Source organism: Mastigoproctus giganteus, chromosome 2 (genome assembly GCF_048544385.1).
Source record: "Mastigoproctus giganteus isolate SK-2022 chromosome 2, ASM4854438v1, whole genome shotgun sequence".
Taxonomy (NCBI): Eukaryota; Metazoa; Arthropoda; class Arachnida; order Uropygi; family Thelyphonidae; genus Mastigoproctus; species Mastigoproctus giganteus.
Genome location: NC_143576.1, coordinates 236,186,916 through 236,204,418, shown reverse-complemented (window position 1 = coordinate 236,204,418; position 17,503 = coordinate 236,186,916). Strand labels below are relative to the sequence as shown.

The window sequence follows — 17,503 nt, the reverse complement described above, 5'->3', positions numbered from 1 at the left end:
AAGAATGTTACTTCTTGAGATGGCATCTACTCCTGATGAATATCCAGTGAGTATTGCTGAAATGACAACAAAAGATTTAGAATACTACGTTTGCTTACTTGATACAGTAGTGGCAGGCTTTGAGAGGATTGATGGCAATTTTGAAAGAAGTTCTACAGTGGGTAAAATACTATCAAATGGTACAGCATACTATAGACAAATCCTTTGCGAAAGGAAGCATCAGTCAATGAGGCAAACTTACTTGTTGTCTTATTTTAAAAAAGTGCCACAGCTACCCTAACCTTCAACAGCCATCAACATCAAGGCAAGACTGTCCACCAGCAAAGAGAATAACATTTGGTGAAGGCTCAGATGATGAAGCTCCACTAGGTCCTACAGCCTTCCTTCCACAATTATTTCTTCTAAAATGTTCATTTGTCAGTCACCATAAGTAAAGGACAAAAATATTTTAAGGTTAGCAATACAGTACTGTAGCATTTTTTAAAATTTATTATTTTTACTTTTGCATTGTTTTTTTTAGGCCTAGTGCTATTGTGCACTTAATAAATGATAATGTAAATATGTTTTTAGACTTTTATATGCACTAGCAAGTTAAAAAAGGCTGTGATTCACTTTATGGAGGTGGCCACTATATTAGTGAGGTATGCCTGTACACTATAATGCAGATCAATGGATAGAAATTTTGTAGCCTTGCAGAGTTAACACTTGCCATTCATGGGACAAAGGCTGACCTAGTGATGTTGCAGGAGCCTTATGTATTGAGTGGCCATGTTTTTGACTATCCTAAGCTGTACAGAGTGGAGGAAGCCTCGGAGTCCCCTACACGAAAATTTTGATAACGAACCCATATTTAACTGTAACTGTAGTTGTATCACTGCACGATGAACATGATGTTTGTGACAAGGTCATGGGGGCTCTGGGTACCATTTACTTTAAATCGCTGTATCTGGAGTGAGCCCTGCACAAGCTGGGTTCAGCAAACATAGTGCAGATGGGCTCTACTCCAATCAACTCTCTGGCTCTCTGGGGAGGAATGGATTCTGACGATAGAGGTCAGGATCTTGAAGAGTTCCTAACTTCCTCAGGGATGATGATACGAAGGGTACTAGGAAAGTTTTGCAATATGATGCAACAATGAATCACAGGAAGCTGCTTGTTGCTGCATGTTGAGACATGTTCATACGTGCATAGTAGCCTCCGCGCCAAGTTGATGGGCTCAGCTATTCATTAGTAGTGAGAGTGTAAAGTGCTTGTGATGGCATCGTGGTCACGAAATGAGATAAGGACAGTTTTGCGGTATAATTTCGTGCGTGGTTTAACCATAGACCAGTGCTTAGAAGAAATGACTCTTGCACTAGATGATGATTGTCCACATCGTACAACGATATTCAGGTGGTATAGAGAATTCCAAAGGGGAAATTTCACTCTGGAGGATTCTGAGAGGCCGGGAAGGCCACGAACGTCAGTTACGGAGGAAAACGTTACTGCTGTGAGGAAAATGCTTGACGAAAACAGGCGAGTGACCTACCAACAGATAGAGGATACTTTGGGCCTAAATGCACCAGCAATTCGTTCGATTCTGCAAGATCATTTGCATGTGAAGAAACTTTGTTCTCTCTGGGTGCCGCATCAACTGACTGAAGAGCAGATGACACGACGTGTGACTTGGTGCCGGGAAATGTTAAAAAAGTTTGATAAGGGACAATCTCGGTATGTGAACAACATTGTGACAGGTGACGAGACTTGGCTGTACTATTACGATCTGCCGACCAAGGCTCAAAACAAAGTTTGGGTCTTTGATGATGACGACACACCCGTAATTGTCAGAAAATCCCGATCTGTAAAGGAGAAAATGATAGCTGTATTTTTCAAATCGAGTGGAATTGTGGACCATGTCGTTTTGGACACGCAGAAGACAGTCATAGCTAAGTGGTATACTGAACAATGCCTGCCTTAAGTCATTGGATCTATGAGGAACCTGCGGCCAAAGTCAAGAATGGACACCTGGTACCTCCATCACGATAATGTTCCAGCTCACCGCGCCAAAGCCTGCACCAAATATTTGACCACGACAGGACTGAAACTTCTCGAGCACCCTCCCTACAGTCCAGACCTTGCTCCCTGCGACTTTGCACTGTTCCCGCATGTGAAAATGAAGCTAAAAGGGAGGTGGTTTTCCAGTGATGAGGACCTTCTACGGGCTTGGGACAACGAGTGTGCTTTACTCCCTAGTGAAACTTGGCAGAACTGGTTTAAAGATTGGTTTCGGAGGATGGAGAGGTGTATTGAATGTAGAGGAAATTACTTTGAAAAAATTAAATAAACAAAGCTGTATTGCAAAACTTTCCTAGTACCCTTTGTATTAAATGATCTAGAACAGCTCCTCATTTTCTCCTCTTTGGCTGGGGAGTCTTTTATTGATATAACACAGCACCAGCTCTTGTTAAGACTTGTTAAGAACTAGAGGGTACACGAGGGCCTGTCCACCAGTGACCAGTCATTACTTTTGACTCGATAAGTGATGTACCAGCAAGGCAGTGAACAGATACTAGAAGGTATTCCATCAAGAATGTACATTCACAAATGACCTGCAGGGAAGTAGAGACCAGAAGTTTATCAAACTCTAACAGGGAGTTAAATGATTTTGTAATAACTTTATTATTGTTATTATTATTACTAGCTATATGGTGCAAGGAAGCCTGAGGCTTATGCTGCACCAGCCAAAAAAAAATTCCCAAGTTACCCTGAGAGAGTGTGTGTCAAAAGGGAATCACCAAGAAAGAGAAGACTGATGATATCCAACTCAGCACTCTGGGTGTGCCAAACTCATACTCACCAGATGTGAGCCCCTGGGGTTAGTTCACAAAGAGCAGCGTCCATTGATTACTACCCTCTGTCTTCTCCCACTCAACCACCCTTTTATCCATTGTTGCAACTTACCCTTAATACCATTCTGCTCCAATTTGTACAGTGGTCTTTCCTGTGCAACAGTGTCAAAAGCTTTCCATCCAGTTATATTAAGGGAGGCAGCAAAGGAAGAAAGTAAACCTTTAGCCATAATTATGAGAGCAACCTTGGATTTGGGGGGAGGGGGGGGCGACGACAACGACACGGACTACAGTGTGTAAATGTATTCCCAATTCACAAAGGGGGGCAAGAGTAATTACAGACCTGTTATTTTAACTTCTGTTCCAGAGAAAATAATGGAATCACTAGTTAAAGAAGCAATGCAGGTTCATCTACACAAGACTGCAGCTATAGTTCAGAAAGCATGGGTTTGTTAAGGGGAAATCTTGCCTGACCAATTTGATCGGATACTATGATGTGGTTACAAAGGAGCTGGATGCAAAAAATAATAATTTTGATATCATATCTTGGATTTCAAGAAAGCTTTTGATACTGTTGCACATGGAAGGCTGCTGTACAAATTGGAGCAGCATGGCATTAAGGGCAAGTTGATGCTATGGATAAATGGCTGTCTGAGCAAGAGAAGACAGAGAGTGGTAATCAACGGACACTGCTCGCCGTGGAGTAATATTATTAGTGGAGCCCCACAGAGTTTGGTGTTGGGCCCATTGTTGTTTTCTATATTTATCAATGATACTAAAAAAGGCATATCAGACTTAATATCCAAGTTTGCAGATGATACAAAGATTGGCAGTGTGGTTAATGATAGTATGATACTGCAACAGGATCTAGAAAAGTTAGGCAGATAGGCTGAGAAATGGCAATTGAAGTTAACACATGTAAAGTATTGCATATGGGTAACAGTAACCTCAGAGTAATGTACCAACTGTGTGGTACTACACTCAGGGTAGTGGAACTGAAAAAGACCTGTGGGTAATTGTGCAGTCACATAAGAAGTTCTTTGAGCAGTGCAGACAGACTGCCAAGGATAGCTCATGTGGCTTTGTCAATGATATACAGGAATTATGCTATCAGGGATAAGGAAGTAATTATCCCTCTTGTATAAGGGTCAGGTCAAATCTTGAAAACTGCAAACAAGTCCGGAGGTCTAATTTTAGGAAGGATGTAGATCTGCTGAAACGGGTGCAGAGAAGGGTAACCAGATTGGTAAAGGAAAGAAAAGGGTGTCCTTACCTAGAAAGGCTTCAATTATGCAAACTGCAGCATCTGGACCCTAGGCACCTACGGGAAGGTCTGATTGAGGTGTTTAAGGCTTTGAACAGATTGAGCAAGCTCAATGCTGAAGGGATTCTTTCTCTTGCTTGGACTAAGCACATGAGGAGGCACAAATTCAAACTGAGGAAGGGCAGTTGCAGACTAGATGTGCTGAAGTTTGCCTTTAGCCAATGGGTGGGAGATTGCTAGAATAAACTTCCATCTGTTGTTGTGGAAGTTGATAGCTAAATAAATTCAAGGAAGAACTAAACAAACTTTTGGAGGGGATGGAAAAGTGAAATGGGATTTTTTTTTTTTTTTTGGCTGATGCTCAATAAGCTTGCCTTCTTGCATCATTTGCCACTAATAAACAGCATTAGAAGAAAATAACATTTGTGGGATGACATTGAAGAGAACTACCTATACTTCTTTGTCACTGTGTAATATTTGGTGCAATTCTTATCTGCTCTTTCTCTTTAATACATTAGCTGCATCATGATACCCATGTGCCCAATGAGATTTTTAATCCACTTAGAGAGATTAAACCACCTGACTCTAATAAAACAATTTGCTTCCGATTTGACAGAAGAAAAATTGTATATTTTTTCAAGCAACCTTCACAACTGTCTGACTAATTCAGCCACAGTGGGAATCAAGCCAAAAAAGTCTCTGCCCTTCCCAATCAAGATCAACTCAATCCTGTAGTTTTAAATCCTGAGTCAAAAAGGTCTCTGGAAAAAGCATGCAGTGAAAGTGTTAAACTATATTCTCATGTACCTTTTGTCAATAACAAATTTTCCACATTCAGAGGTATACTAAATGATCTCCAGTTAAGACCACGAATACAGTATGTTTCCATCTTGCTCTGCGTTATAGCTCGTATCACAGATTTTGATGTGGATATTACATGAAAATTTATTTTAAATTCTTAAAATTATTAAGGTGTGGAGTTTAGTGACATACAGATAACAGATGCATAACCAGTGTTGCTTTAGAATTATTATGAGGTGGGGGGCCTTGGAGAATAGGAATGCAAGGTTAATTGATAAATAGATTTTATCTTTCATCATATTCTTGAAAGATGGGAATTTTGTAGGAAGTCTCTAGAATTCAGTAACACTTACTGAAACCAACACTAAAGGAATAACTAAAAGAGATTTATAAGAAGAAACAACTTCTACTTTTATAAATCTTACCATGATCAATAGGAAATGGTTTGAGACCATCAAGTTCAAACAGTCGACCATTAATAGGAACATAACTGACAAAGTGAAATGCCTCCATTGTACGTCCAGTTGAGATTCCGTGAGACTTCTCATGTAAGTGACGAGGTTCTGGCCTAAAAAAAAAAAAATAATAATAATAATAATAATAAAAAACACTTACTTATTTTAGGCCTAAAACAAATATATCATGATATAAAGATCAAACTTCATATGTAATTTTACATTTTCTTTGGATGTTCAAAGGCCTATTTGCTAACTGGAAGAGATTTGGAAATTTAATTATTTTAGTTTGATTTATTAAATGAGACAATGTAATGAAGTAAATTTGAACTGGTTTTCCATCAGGTACTGCTTCAATTTAAAATAAATAAATAAATATTCTGTTTGTACTCCAATCACATGGCTCAGACCATGATCAATTGAAATGTGTATTCCACTGTAGCCTCATGTTCTGCTCAGCTAGCCAGGCTCCCACATGAGTTTAGCAATGAATATATTTAATTACTATAATTTAACCAATTTTATGGAAACTGATGAAAGATGTAGAAAATACAGTATATATATGAAAGATAAAAAAAAAAAAAACATGCAATATTACAAATATACTCAAATTTACACTATGCTGTACTAAGATTGGTAACTGCAGGTGAACTACGGCGCATGTGCAGGTCTGGGACATGGTATAAAAACCACCTGATACTGAGCTCCGTTAATCAGTGTTACTCTTGTTTTTCAGATGGGAAAGGCAGCGAAATTAAGCAGTTTGACAAAGGCCAAATTTAATGGCCAAACGACTGGGTCAGAGCATATCCGAAACTGCACGACTGGTGGGGTGTTCACAGTCAGTTGTGGTTAGTACCTACCGAAAGTGGTCTGAGCAGAGAAAACTCACGAACCGCTGGCAAGATGGTGAACGACCACGGCTCATCGATGATCAAGGTGAGCGAAAGCTCTCCTGGATGGTACGTGGCAACAGAAGGGCAACTGTGGCGCAACTCGCCAGTAATTGGAATGCTGGTGATGGGAATAATGTGTAACAACACACAGTACATCAAACCCTGCTGAAAATGGGACTGCATAGTCGCAGGCCACTCTGAGTGCCCATGCTAACCACAGTTCACCAGCGACAGTGCCTACAATGGGCACGCAAGCATCGAAACTGAACCTTGAGTGATTGGAAGAAGGTCGTTTGGCCTGATGAATCATGTTTCCTATTGCACCATGTGGATGACCGAGTATGTGTGCGTTATTTATCTGGGGAAGTGATGGCGCCTGGATGCACCGTGAGATGAAAACAAGTCGGTGGCGGAGGCGTCGTGCTTTGGGCGATGTTCTGCGGGGATACTCTGGGTCCAGTCATCCATGTACTGGGTACTCTGACATCTACCACCTACCTAAACATCATTGCTGACCAGGTACACCCTTTCATGGCAACAGTCTTCCCCTCTGGTGGTGCTGTCTTTCAGCAGGATAATGTGCCGTGCTACACTGCCCCGATTGTTGAGGACTGGTTCACGGAACATGAGGAAGACTTCCAGGTATTGCCCTGGCCTCCAAATTCCCCAGACATCAATTCCATCTAGCATCTGTGGTTTGTGTTGGAACAGCAACTCCGATCTGTGGCGTTTAATGACCTTACAGGAGTTAAAGCATCTGCTGGTTATGTGTTGTTACCAGATACCACAAGACACATTTAGAAATCTTGTTGCATGCAAGTCTTGCCAGGTATGAGCTGTTTTGGCTGCACGTGGAGGACGTGCAGCCAAAACATTATGATCCCCCACCATCATATTAGGTGGGGGATCATAATGTTTTGGCTCATCAGTGTATGTACCATTATAAAGGTTTTCGGGATTATCAGTTAATCAATTTCACGCACCAACTCCCTGATGATATTCAAAGAAGAGCAAGATCGAGCTTTTGAACTGGTTTTCCATCAGGTACTGCTTCAATTTAAAATAAATAAATAAATATTCTGTTTGTACTCCAATCACATGGCTCAGACCATGATCAATTGAAATGTGTGTTCCACTGTAGCCTCATGTTCTGCTCAGCTAGCCAGGCCTTGCATTATATCATTTGGCCTGGAATTTTACTTTGATTCATCTTCTTCTTCTTCCTGTCCAGTATTAGGCCTAGTGGCCTGTTATAGCCTTTCTCCATCTTTCCAGGGGTCTACCTCTGTCTCTCCTTCCTCAGGGTTTGTAGTTTAGAATCTCTTTCAGATAGCATCCGTCTTCCATTCTCTCTACATGCTGGATCCATCTGTTTCTGTATGAGTCGATAAAATTCAGTACTAACTTTGTCTGCAGTTCTGACAGGATGTCTTGATTTCTTTTCATATTAAGTCTGGTATAGCCTGTGGTTCTGTGCAAGAAGTGCATTTCTGCACCAGTCAACCTCCTCCTATCCCCTTTGCTCACTGTCCATGCCTCAGAGTCATAGGTTAGGATTGGTCTGGTGAGGGTGTTATGTATCCATGTCCTTGGTTTTCTTATGCACCAGATTAGATTTGAATATATGATTTATAGTTTTAGTAATTCCTATGTAGTTATTTATTATTTGCTCAATATCTTTTTCTTTTTCATAGGACAGGTGGTATCCTAGGTATTTGAAAGTGTTAACTTGTTCGATAATATTACTGTCAATGCAGATCTTGCTTCCTGCAACGAGTTCTCATTTTCTTCTATTAGAACCTGGTCATCAGCAAAAAGCAGTGTGTCTATTTTTGCTTTGTGGCTAATTTTGATTCCTGTCATGGTGATTTTCCTCCATTCTCTTATAATATAATTTATATAAATGTCAAATAGAAGCGGGGACAGTCCACATCCCTGTCGCACCCTGTATTTATCGTCTCCAATTCAGTTGTTTGTGATTTGATCTTAATTTTTATTCTATTATTTTTATAAATATTGAGGATGCCTTGATCAACTGGTTCGGTGTATTGTATTTCGAATAATTTTGTTCAGCTCACCTTGTCAAAGGCTTTTTTCTAATCTATGAGGAGCTTCGTAGCATTTACTAAGTTTCAGTTTTAAAAGGCTTGGGTATATTTTATATCCTGATTTCAGGAGACTGATTCCTCTATAGTTGTTTCAGTCATTTATATTGCCTTTTTTAAAAATTGTCACTACAAGAGCATTTTGCCAGCTATCTGGTGGCAGGTGACCTGCAAAAATCATATTCATCAGTTCAAGTAGTTTAATTTCAAAATTTTTTCCTGAGTATTTGATGAGTTCTATGTTAATTCCATCGTCGCCGGGACATTGTTGGTTTTTACTATTTTTAAGCACTGTTTCCAGTTCTTCATTAGTGAAGGCTTCTATTATATTATTGTAAGATGTTGCTTTAGCCAGGGCAGGATCAGCTGTCATCCATAGGTTTTTATAATAGTTGAGCTAGTTTTCTAATGGTATTGTGTTAATTTTGACTGTTTCCTTGAGGTTATTGCTCATTTGTCTCATTACTTTGTATATGCTAGTAAGTGACTTATTAATGACTGTTTCTACGTTAGTTACAAAATTGTTCCATTGATCTCTTTGTCTTTTTTGTGTTTCTCTTTTGGCTATGGCTCTTTTTCGTTTATATTCCACTTCATCTTCTAGTTTTTTTGTGGTTATCTATTTTTTATATGCATTCTTTTTCTCCTGAATTATAGTGCTGATTTCTGCATCCCACTGTTGCAACTCCTTTTTTTCTCTGCCATCATTTTTTCACACCCAGTGTTGCCTCTGCTGATTCTTCCAAAATTTTGCAATGGCAGCTCCAGTTATCTTCTATATTTACTCCTGCAAGATAATTTAATTTCTTATCTATTTCTTGTTGGTATTTCTTCTGTATTTCAGGATTATTTAGGAGCTTACTTTATATAGACATTCTTGAGATGGTTTTTCCTTTTTATGCCTCAGCCATGGTGGAGGGAATCTCAAGGCAGTCAGAAATAAGAAGTGGTCTGATTCAATTTCATATCCTCTATGAAACTATTGTGTCGAGTATGAATTTTCCAACTTTGCTGTTTGCCAAGGTATAATCTATAATAGATTTTGTTCCTCTTGTGATCATGTATATTTGTGTGCACCTTTATGTTTAAATATTGTGTTCATTATTTTTAAATTATTATAGATCGAGAAATCCTTGGTCATTTCTATTTTTTTGGTTCCCCAAAGCTGCCTACGTGATTTTGGATTTTTATATTTCTTACTCTAGCATTCATGTCTCCCAGCAGGAGCAGCATGTTATTCTTGTTTACTTTTCCTATTATACTTTTAAGTTGGCTGTAAAATTCAGAGCTGTCTTCCTCTCTGCCTTCTTCCGGTGCATAAAAGCCTATCATTGTTAGATACCCTCTTTATATTTTTTGACGTATTTTTATTATTCATTCACTCCAATAGATATAATTATTTATTCTATCTTTAAGTGATTTATGAATCACAATTGATACTCCTGCTCTTGCTCGTTCTTTTCTAATGTCACTGCAGATATGGGTGTAGTTTTTGGTTTCCCTTGTTCTTTGAAGTTTCTTTTTTGGCTCTGTCAAATGCTATTTTAATTTTCTTTTTCATCAGAATATCATCAATTTGGTCTTCCTTGTGAGTTATACTTCTCACATTCCAAATAGCAAAGAATCGTTTTTCTTTTTTCCAGTCGTTATCCTTAGCCGGGCCAGGGTTGTTTCCATAAAAGGCAGTCCTGAACCTTTTCTTTTGAGACTTGAAAGTAAGTGAAGGAACAGCCCACTTTGATTCATTACTAGTTTTAATATTTAATATTTATTAACACTTCTCAAGAGCTGTTTAATTTTAGTTGTGCTATTAGTTCATTTTCCACAAAATTGCAAGTACAATTCAACAGGAAAAGACAAGTTAAATTAACCTAATGTATTTTTAATTTCTTTACTACACCAGCAATAAAAGAAGTTCTCCTTTAATTTCTTTTATTAAAAAGAATAGGTATAACAAATGACTACTATGAATGAATGAATGATAATGGGAGTTGGTGTAAATTAAATTTACTTACTTTGCATGACTGTTATGAGCTCTTGCTAGTTCTGGAGTATTGCCAATGGCATAGCCTTTGTTCTGAAGAAAATATGCAAAAAAAAACTTTTAAAAAATTATCACTACTTTATTGTAACATGACAACTACTTCCCAATTCAGTCAATATTTTTATAAATATTAAATGTCTATCTAAACAATAAAACTGTACAATAAAACTCAGTAGCTGATGAATTATAATTGATTACTTTTATTTTGATGGTAATAAATAAACTTTTACAACCTCTCAGAGAATGAATTTTCTATACATAATGATTTAGGTTAAAGTTTATCCATAATAGAAGCAGAATATGAATATGGAATATGACTAGACTTGCATATGTTATTTAAAAAAATAAACCACACTAATAATTCACTAACTTCACTTCCCCTTAAATGAAATATTAAAACAGTTGTGAATGAGCAGTCACCAGATCTCTATTCTAATTCAACAATACTGATCTAAAAAATAGATAAGAAAGATATCATTGTACAAACTAATTTGAAAAGGATTATTTGAATAAACTGCAGGAGATTGTTAGTGATACTAATATATATCTACTTCTAATGTTTAGAGGTATAAAATATTTCTTCAGTACAATAATCAATTAGCCTCATATCATCAAGCTGATTATAATATAAAAACACCTTAAACTTTTTACATTTGATGAAATTAAGCTATGTAGAGTAAGATTTTAAAATTTTTCCCATAATCATTTCCTCCTTTGATACTACAATATAACTTTTAGCAGAATTTGTTTATCATGTTTTCTTTTATTTTCCTTACATTACACTTGTTGCCTTGAAAATAAAATAAAGTTTCAAAATATCAAATAACTGAAAATAGGCCTACTGATTTTAGATTTGGTATTGTGCCCAAGTCCAGCAAATTAAAATTATTTTATAAAAATTGAAGAGTGTAAAAAAAAGTGGTTCAATTCATTAATTTCCAATTTATAACATGTATGTCATTTCACAGCATTTAAATTTTCATTTATTGTTTCATTATTCATAAAATAATGTGACTATATCATACCTTATCATAATTTTAATATACAAAGTACTGCTCCTTTACACCAATTCATGAGACAATTAAATTTACATTCATCTGATCAAATGAAATTTTGAATACTGTTTCCCCTGAACACCAATATGTATCATAATTTATGGATATTTTAAATAAATCTTTAAAAATGATTCCTCATTACAAAATTGCACTTGTTTATCATCATCACAGGTAATTCAATGAATATAATTAAATCAATTAACATTTTTACTACAGACAAATTTTACTCAGTTTCAAAACAATATACAGTAGAGCCCACTTATATGGAGGGTTCTGGACCCCCGCTGAAAAGCAAAAATCACTTTTTTTTTCAATTGCGAATACATATAAAAGCCTATATGTATGGATAATAACACGTTTACAATATCATATGCTGTAAACAGACTGAATCACCAACAATAAAATTATGCTGGATGCCCTTCTCAAACTTGGCTGATGAGCGTGTCATTCCGAAAAAGCGGAACTAGCACCGAACACAATGAACATGGATATAATTGAAAACCCCTATTAGCGGATCGCCGGGACGTGGAATGCCGAAAAGTGGGGTCCTACTGTATATGAATGAAGATCAATCAAAAGTCACCTACCTTGGTGATAAAGATACAACACAGACTATTTTTTTTATATATATATATATAGTACTTGGAAAAAGGGAAAAAAAGTTTGTTCTAGTCTATGAAAAAGACTGTAACCACTTTAAAATTGACGACCATGTGGGCATTTCTTCTGATTTCTGAAGAGGAACAATTACCACGGGCCACGTAGTTAACTCTTGGAATTTGCAATCTTTCTGAATGGCAATTACTTTATGGGTCTTGTGTACGGCAGCACTACTGTCATAAAGAAGCAAGACATCACATCAATTTCCCTCTTCTGTTCCTTTATGGCTCCCTACTATTCTCAAAATTTATATATTTTGAGAACAGTAGCATAGGCATTTCCAGTGACTGTTTCCTCATGTGGCATGTAATCTATGAAAAGAATTCCATATCCCAAAAAATGGCAGCCATGATCTTCCTGGAAAAAGGTTGAGTCAGAATTTTTTTGGGTTCCATTGCATGAACTCCTGTTTCATTTCTGGATCCCTGCAATAGGTCCACGTTTCATTTGAAACTTTTCTGAATATTTGTAGCTGAAACCAGAGCTCTGTCAAAAATTAAACACAGGACTAGACATGTGATTCACATTTTTCACAAATGTGGAGCCATAAAGAATTTCTTACAGCCATATTTCTCCAATTAAAAAATAATTAAGAATGCAAATTAAAAGTGAATGCCATATTTGAGAAATACTAAATTTACAGTAATGTAATTCTAACAGATATTTAAATTTCTAAATTTTTCTAGTTTTTTGTGTACAAAATGCAATAGCCTATTATATTTGTTTGTAATACTTTACTTCACTTACCACTGTTAAAACAGAGGCACCACTATCTCAATTCAAGGTGATCTTACTACAAGAAGTGCAGGAAATAAAGAAAACCTCCTTTATAAAAAATATTGTATGAGACTATATACACAAATAAATTTAAGAAAAAAAGTTATGATTATAAAAGACTATCATGCTCACCTCTGGATTCATATTTGCAGTATGTTCCTTCAATCTTGTAAGTGTTGGTCCCAAGTGAATTTTAGAACAATTTAACAGTACACTCAAAAGAGCATGTGTGGCACAAGAGTTGGGAACCATCTATGGAAAAGAGAGGAATAAAATATGCTCCTTGGTTATAAAATAAATGAAAACATTTATATTATGTAAAATAGTTACATAATTATTAATAATACTGCAGTTTGTTTGGTGTATTCGTGTTTCAGTAAAATAGGCCCACTACAGAAGCGTATCACTACTGCATAATACTACTACTACTATATTAATAACCCATGAGCCCCCTCTTTTGGCTACCACGTTCTTTAGAAACAGTGATACTGAGACACACCTTGACACTTTTTAAGTCCTGAAAATGGACTCATAACACAAAGATTGCATTGGTGATGAGGGCAATGTAATTCAGCTTGAAAGTCAAACCTTTAGTGAAGGAATACTAAAATTAGCATTAATATTACTATAAAGAATATTTTATTTTTTGGTGTTTGCATGCCAGCATGCTCAATGCAGGGAATAATATATTCTAACACACTTTCTTTACAAAAATTCATCTAAATAGCTTTGCACGAATTTTCTATGAATACCACTCATCCTTTTAAGTAGGCAGCAGTGGAACTGCTAATGTTTGACCTTTTACTAATGGATTGTAGTGCTTATTAAACATAATTTTTATCTGTTTTAATGAAAAATTTGAAAACTTAAAAGTGTGTTCCATTTTTTACACCTCTTATTTTCAGTGAAACAACTTTCAATTCTGCTAAAAAAAAATGAAAAGAAAAAACCATTATACACAAATTAATAACATGCAACTATTAGTCTCTTCCTAAATGCACAAAAATTCAGACTTACACATGCAACTCACTACTCCTGCTGCTATCATTGTGGTGTTTATGGCGGGAATATCGTAGCGTAACCAGTAGCTCAGAAAACAGTTGGGTATAAATTGTAATTAAGTATTGTGAAGGGTTTAATTGCATTTTTTGATTAGTTAACATATTAATTTGTGTTTTACAAATAGATTAAATAGGCTTAGTAGAGTTCATCAGCGTATTTTTTTAAAATTTAGCTAGTGACTTTATAAGTTACAATTCGTTATTCTTACCGCTATCATATTGGTGTTTTGGCTGGAATAACGTAGCATAATCAGTAGCATAGAAGAATAGTAGGGTTTTAATTGTAATAAATAAGTATTTTTTTGAAGGTTTTAATCACCTTTTGGGAATATATCTTTTGTATTTAGCTAAGGATATAACTAATTTAGCAATGTCATCGTTATGGTATAGCATAACTTGATAATGTAATCTCGAATTTGATAGCAGTAGTAGTTGTAATAGGGGCATGTGATTCAAGAAAGCAAGCGTATGAGCTTATGCAACATCAGCCAAAAAAAAAAAAAAAAAAACACAATTTCACACAACCTCTCCCACTAAACGTTTGTCCAATTTCTCCTTGATTTATTTAAGCTATCAACTTCCACAACGACAGATGGAAGTTTGTTTCAGCAATTAACCACCCGCTGGCTAAAGGCAAATTTCTGCACATCTATTCTACAATTGTCTTTGCTCAATTTGAATTTATGCCCCCTTAGGTTCATAATCTGAGCAAGCGGAAGAATTCCCATTCAAGGCCTTATACACCTCAATCGGGTCACCTCGCAGATGCCTAGTCTTCAGCTGCTGCCAATTGCAGAACTTAAGCCTTTCTTGGTAAGAGGACCCCTCGTTCCCCTCACCAATCTTAGTAAACTAAGATTGGAGTTTATTGACTGGAATTTGTGGGTTGGTCACTCACACACTAGCAAGGCTTTTGTGGATTTATTGGATGATTGTTTTCTACACCAGCATGTTCGTGAGGCAACAAGAGGGAGCAATACTCTTGATCTGATTATCAGTAGTGATTCTTCATGCATTAGGAATCTGCAGATAAATGAACCACTGGGTGGCAGTGATCACAGTGTGCTGAAGTGGGATTTACTCAAGGAGGTAACTACCATCAGAGGTAAAGGGAAGGGTTTTTGCTTTCGTAAAGGCGACTATGATGGTCTGAGACAGTATTTAAATTCTATACAGTGGGACCAACTGATGATGTTACCAACAGCAAATTCAAAATGGGAAGCATTCAAGGAACTAATCTTGGAAGCTACCAGGCTTTACATACCAACCAAGAAATATTGTTCAAGGTTCAGGCCTAAATGGTTGTCAGATGAACTAATGAGACATATGGCAGAGAAGAAAAATGCATGGGATACATACAAATTAATGGGTGACGTGGAAGCCTATGATAGATATAAGTTGGTCTGTAACCAAGTCACAAAGGAGATTAGGCAGGCAAAGGCAGATTATGAGAAATCCTTGGCAAAGGATGCAAAGAAAAACAGAAAAGAGTTCTTTACCTATTTAAACTCAAGAAGGAAAGGGATGAATCAGATTGGTCCACTGGATGTTGATGGTTCAACAGTTGAGGATCCAGCTCAGGTGGCTAACAATCTAAACGAGTATTTTGCATCTACATTCACACATGAGGAGTTATTCAGGAAGGGGAATGTCGTAGGTGAAGTAAACATTGGCAGTGAGCTAGATGATTTTCTAATAACTGAGAGGAAAGTGGAGGAGAAATTGTTGAGGATAAACATAAAAAAGGCACCCGGGGTGGATGGGATCTATCCAGTTATATTAAAGGAGGCAGCAAAGGAAGTAAGCAAACCCCTAGCCATAATTATGAGAGCTTCTTTGGACTCAGGGGAGGTACCCATGGACTGGAGATGTGCAAATGTAACCCCAATTCACAAAGGAGGATCAAAGGCTGACACAAGTAATTATAGACCTGTTAGTTTAACTTCGGTTCCAGGAAAATTAATGGAGGCACTGGTTAAAGAAGCACTGCAGGATCATCTGGACAAGAATTCAGTTATAGCTCAGACACAGCATGGGTTTGTTAAGGGCAGGTCTTGTCTGACCAATTTGATTGGATACTATGATGTAGTCACAAAAGAACTGGATGCAGGGAATAACTTTGATATTATATATTTGGATCTTAGAAAGGCTTTTGATACTGTTGCGCATGGAAGACTGCTGCACAAATTGGAGAAGTGTGGCATTCGAGGCAAATTGCTGCTATGGATAAAGGGATGGTTGAGTGGCAGAAGACAGAGAGTGGTAATCAATGGACACTGCTCAACGTGGACTAATGTTATTAGTGGAGTTCCTCAGGGTTCAGTGTTGGGTCCATTGTTGTTTTCTGTATTTATAAATGATATTGATGATGGTGTATCAGGCTTAATGTCCAAGTTTGCAGACGATACAAAGGTTGGAAGGGTTGTTAAGGACACTACTGATACTATGCTGCTGCAACAGGATCTGGAAAGGTTGAGCAGATGGGCTGAGAGGTGGCAAATGAAGTTTAACATTGACAAATGTAAAGTACTACATATGGGAAACAGTAACCCCAGATCAACGTATCAACTCTGTGGTACTACGCTGACAGTGGTAGAGAATGAAAAGGACCTGGGGGTAATTGTGCAGGCAGATATGAAGTTCTCTGAGCAGTGCAGACGAGCTGCAAGGGTAGCTCATGGTGTCTTGTCAATGATATACAGGAATTTTTCTAGCAGGGACAGGGATGTGATTATTCCCTTGTATAAGGCATTGGTCAGGCCACACCTTGAGTACTGTATACAGGTCTGGAGGCCTCATTTCAAGAAGGATGTAGGCTGATGGAACGAGTACAGAGAAGGGCAACAAGATTAGTGAATGGAACAAAGGGTTGCTCTTACGAAGAAAGGCTTAAGTTTTGCAAATTACAGAGCCTGGAGACTAGGCATCGCCGAGGTGATCTGATAGAGGTGTACAAGGCTTTGAATGGCTTGAGCATGCTCAATGCCGATGGGATTCTTCCTCTTGCTCAGAATAATCACCTGAGAGGGCATAAATTCAAATTGAGGAAGGACGGATGTCGGATAGATGTGCGGAAATTCGCCTTTAGCCAGCGGGCAGTTGGTTTGTGGAATAGACTTCCATCGCTTGTTGTTGAAGTTGATAGCCTAAATAAATTTAAGGCTCAGCTGGACAGGTATTCCGAATGAACGGAGGGGTGAAATGGGAGTAGTGGTTGTTGCTTTTTTTTTTTTTTTTTTGGCTGATGCTGAATAAGCTTGCTTTCTTGCATCATATGCCTCTACTAATGCTAATGCTAATGCTAAACACTCAAGCAGCTCTATATCTTTCCTAAAATGAGGCCTCCAGACCTGTATGCAGTACACAAGGCACGACCTGACTATTGCCTTATACAAAGGGATAATACCTCCTTTTCCCTGCTAGCAAAATTCCTGTATATCATAGACAATACTCCATGACCTGCTCTGGCAGCCTGTCTGCATTGCTCAGAAAACTTCATATCTGACTGCACAATCACTCCCAGGTGTTTTTCATTTTCTATCACCCTAAGTGCAGTA

General features: G+C 37.4%; 1 protein-coding gene across 1 annotated transcript in view; it reads right to left on the bottom strand.

Annotated features, from left to right (window-relative positions):
• The window catches only part of caly (ubiquitin carboxyl-terminal hydrolase calypso), a 175,797-nt gene that overhangs the window by 93,800 nt on the left and 64,494 nt on the right, over nt 1–17,503 (bottom strand). Inside the window, exons 4-6 of the mRNA XM_090390239.1 lie at nt 13,018–13,137; nt 10,365–10,426; nt 5,319–5,461 (exon numbers count right to left, since the gene is read on the bottom strand). Coding sequence (XP_090246365.1) covers nt 5,319–5,461; nt 10,365–10,426; nt 13,018–13,137 — 325 coding nt within the window. The remainder of the gene's footprint in view (nt 1–5,318; nt 5,462–10,364; nt 10,427–13,017; nt 13,138–17,503) is intronic.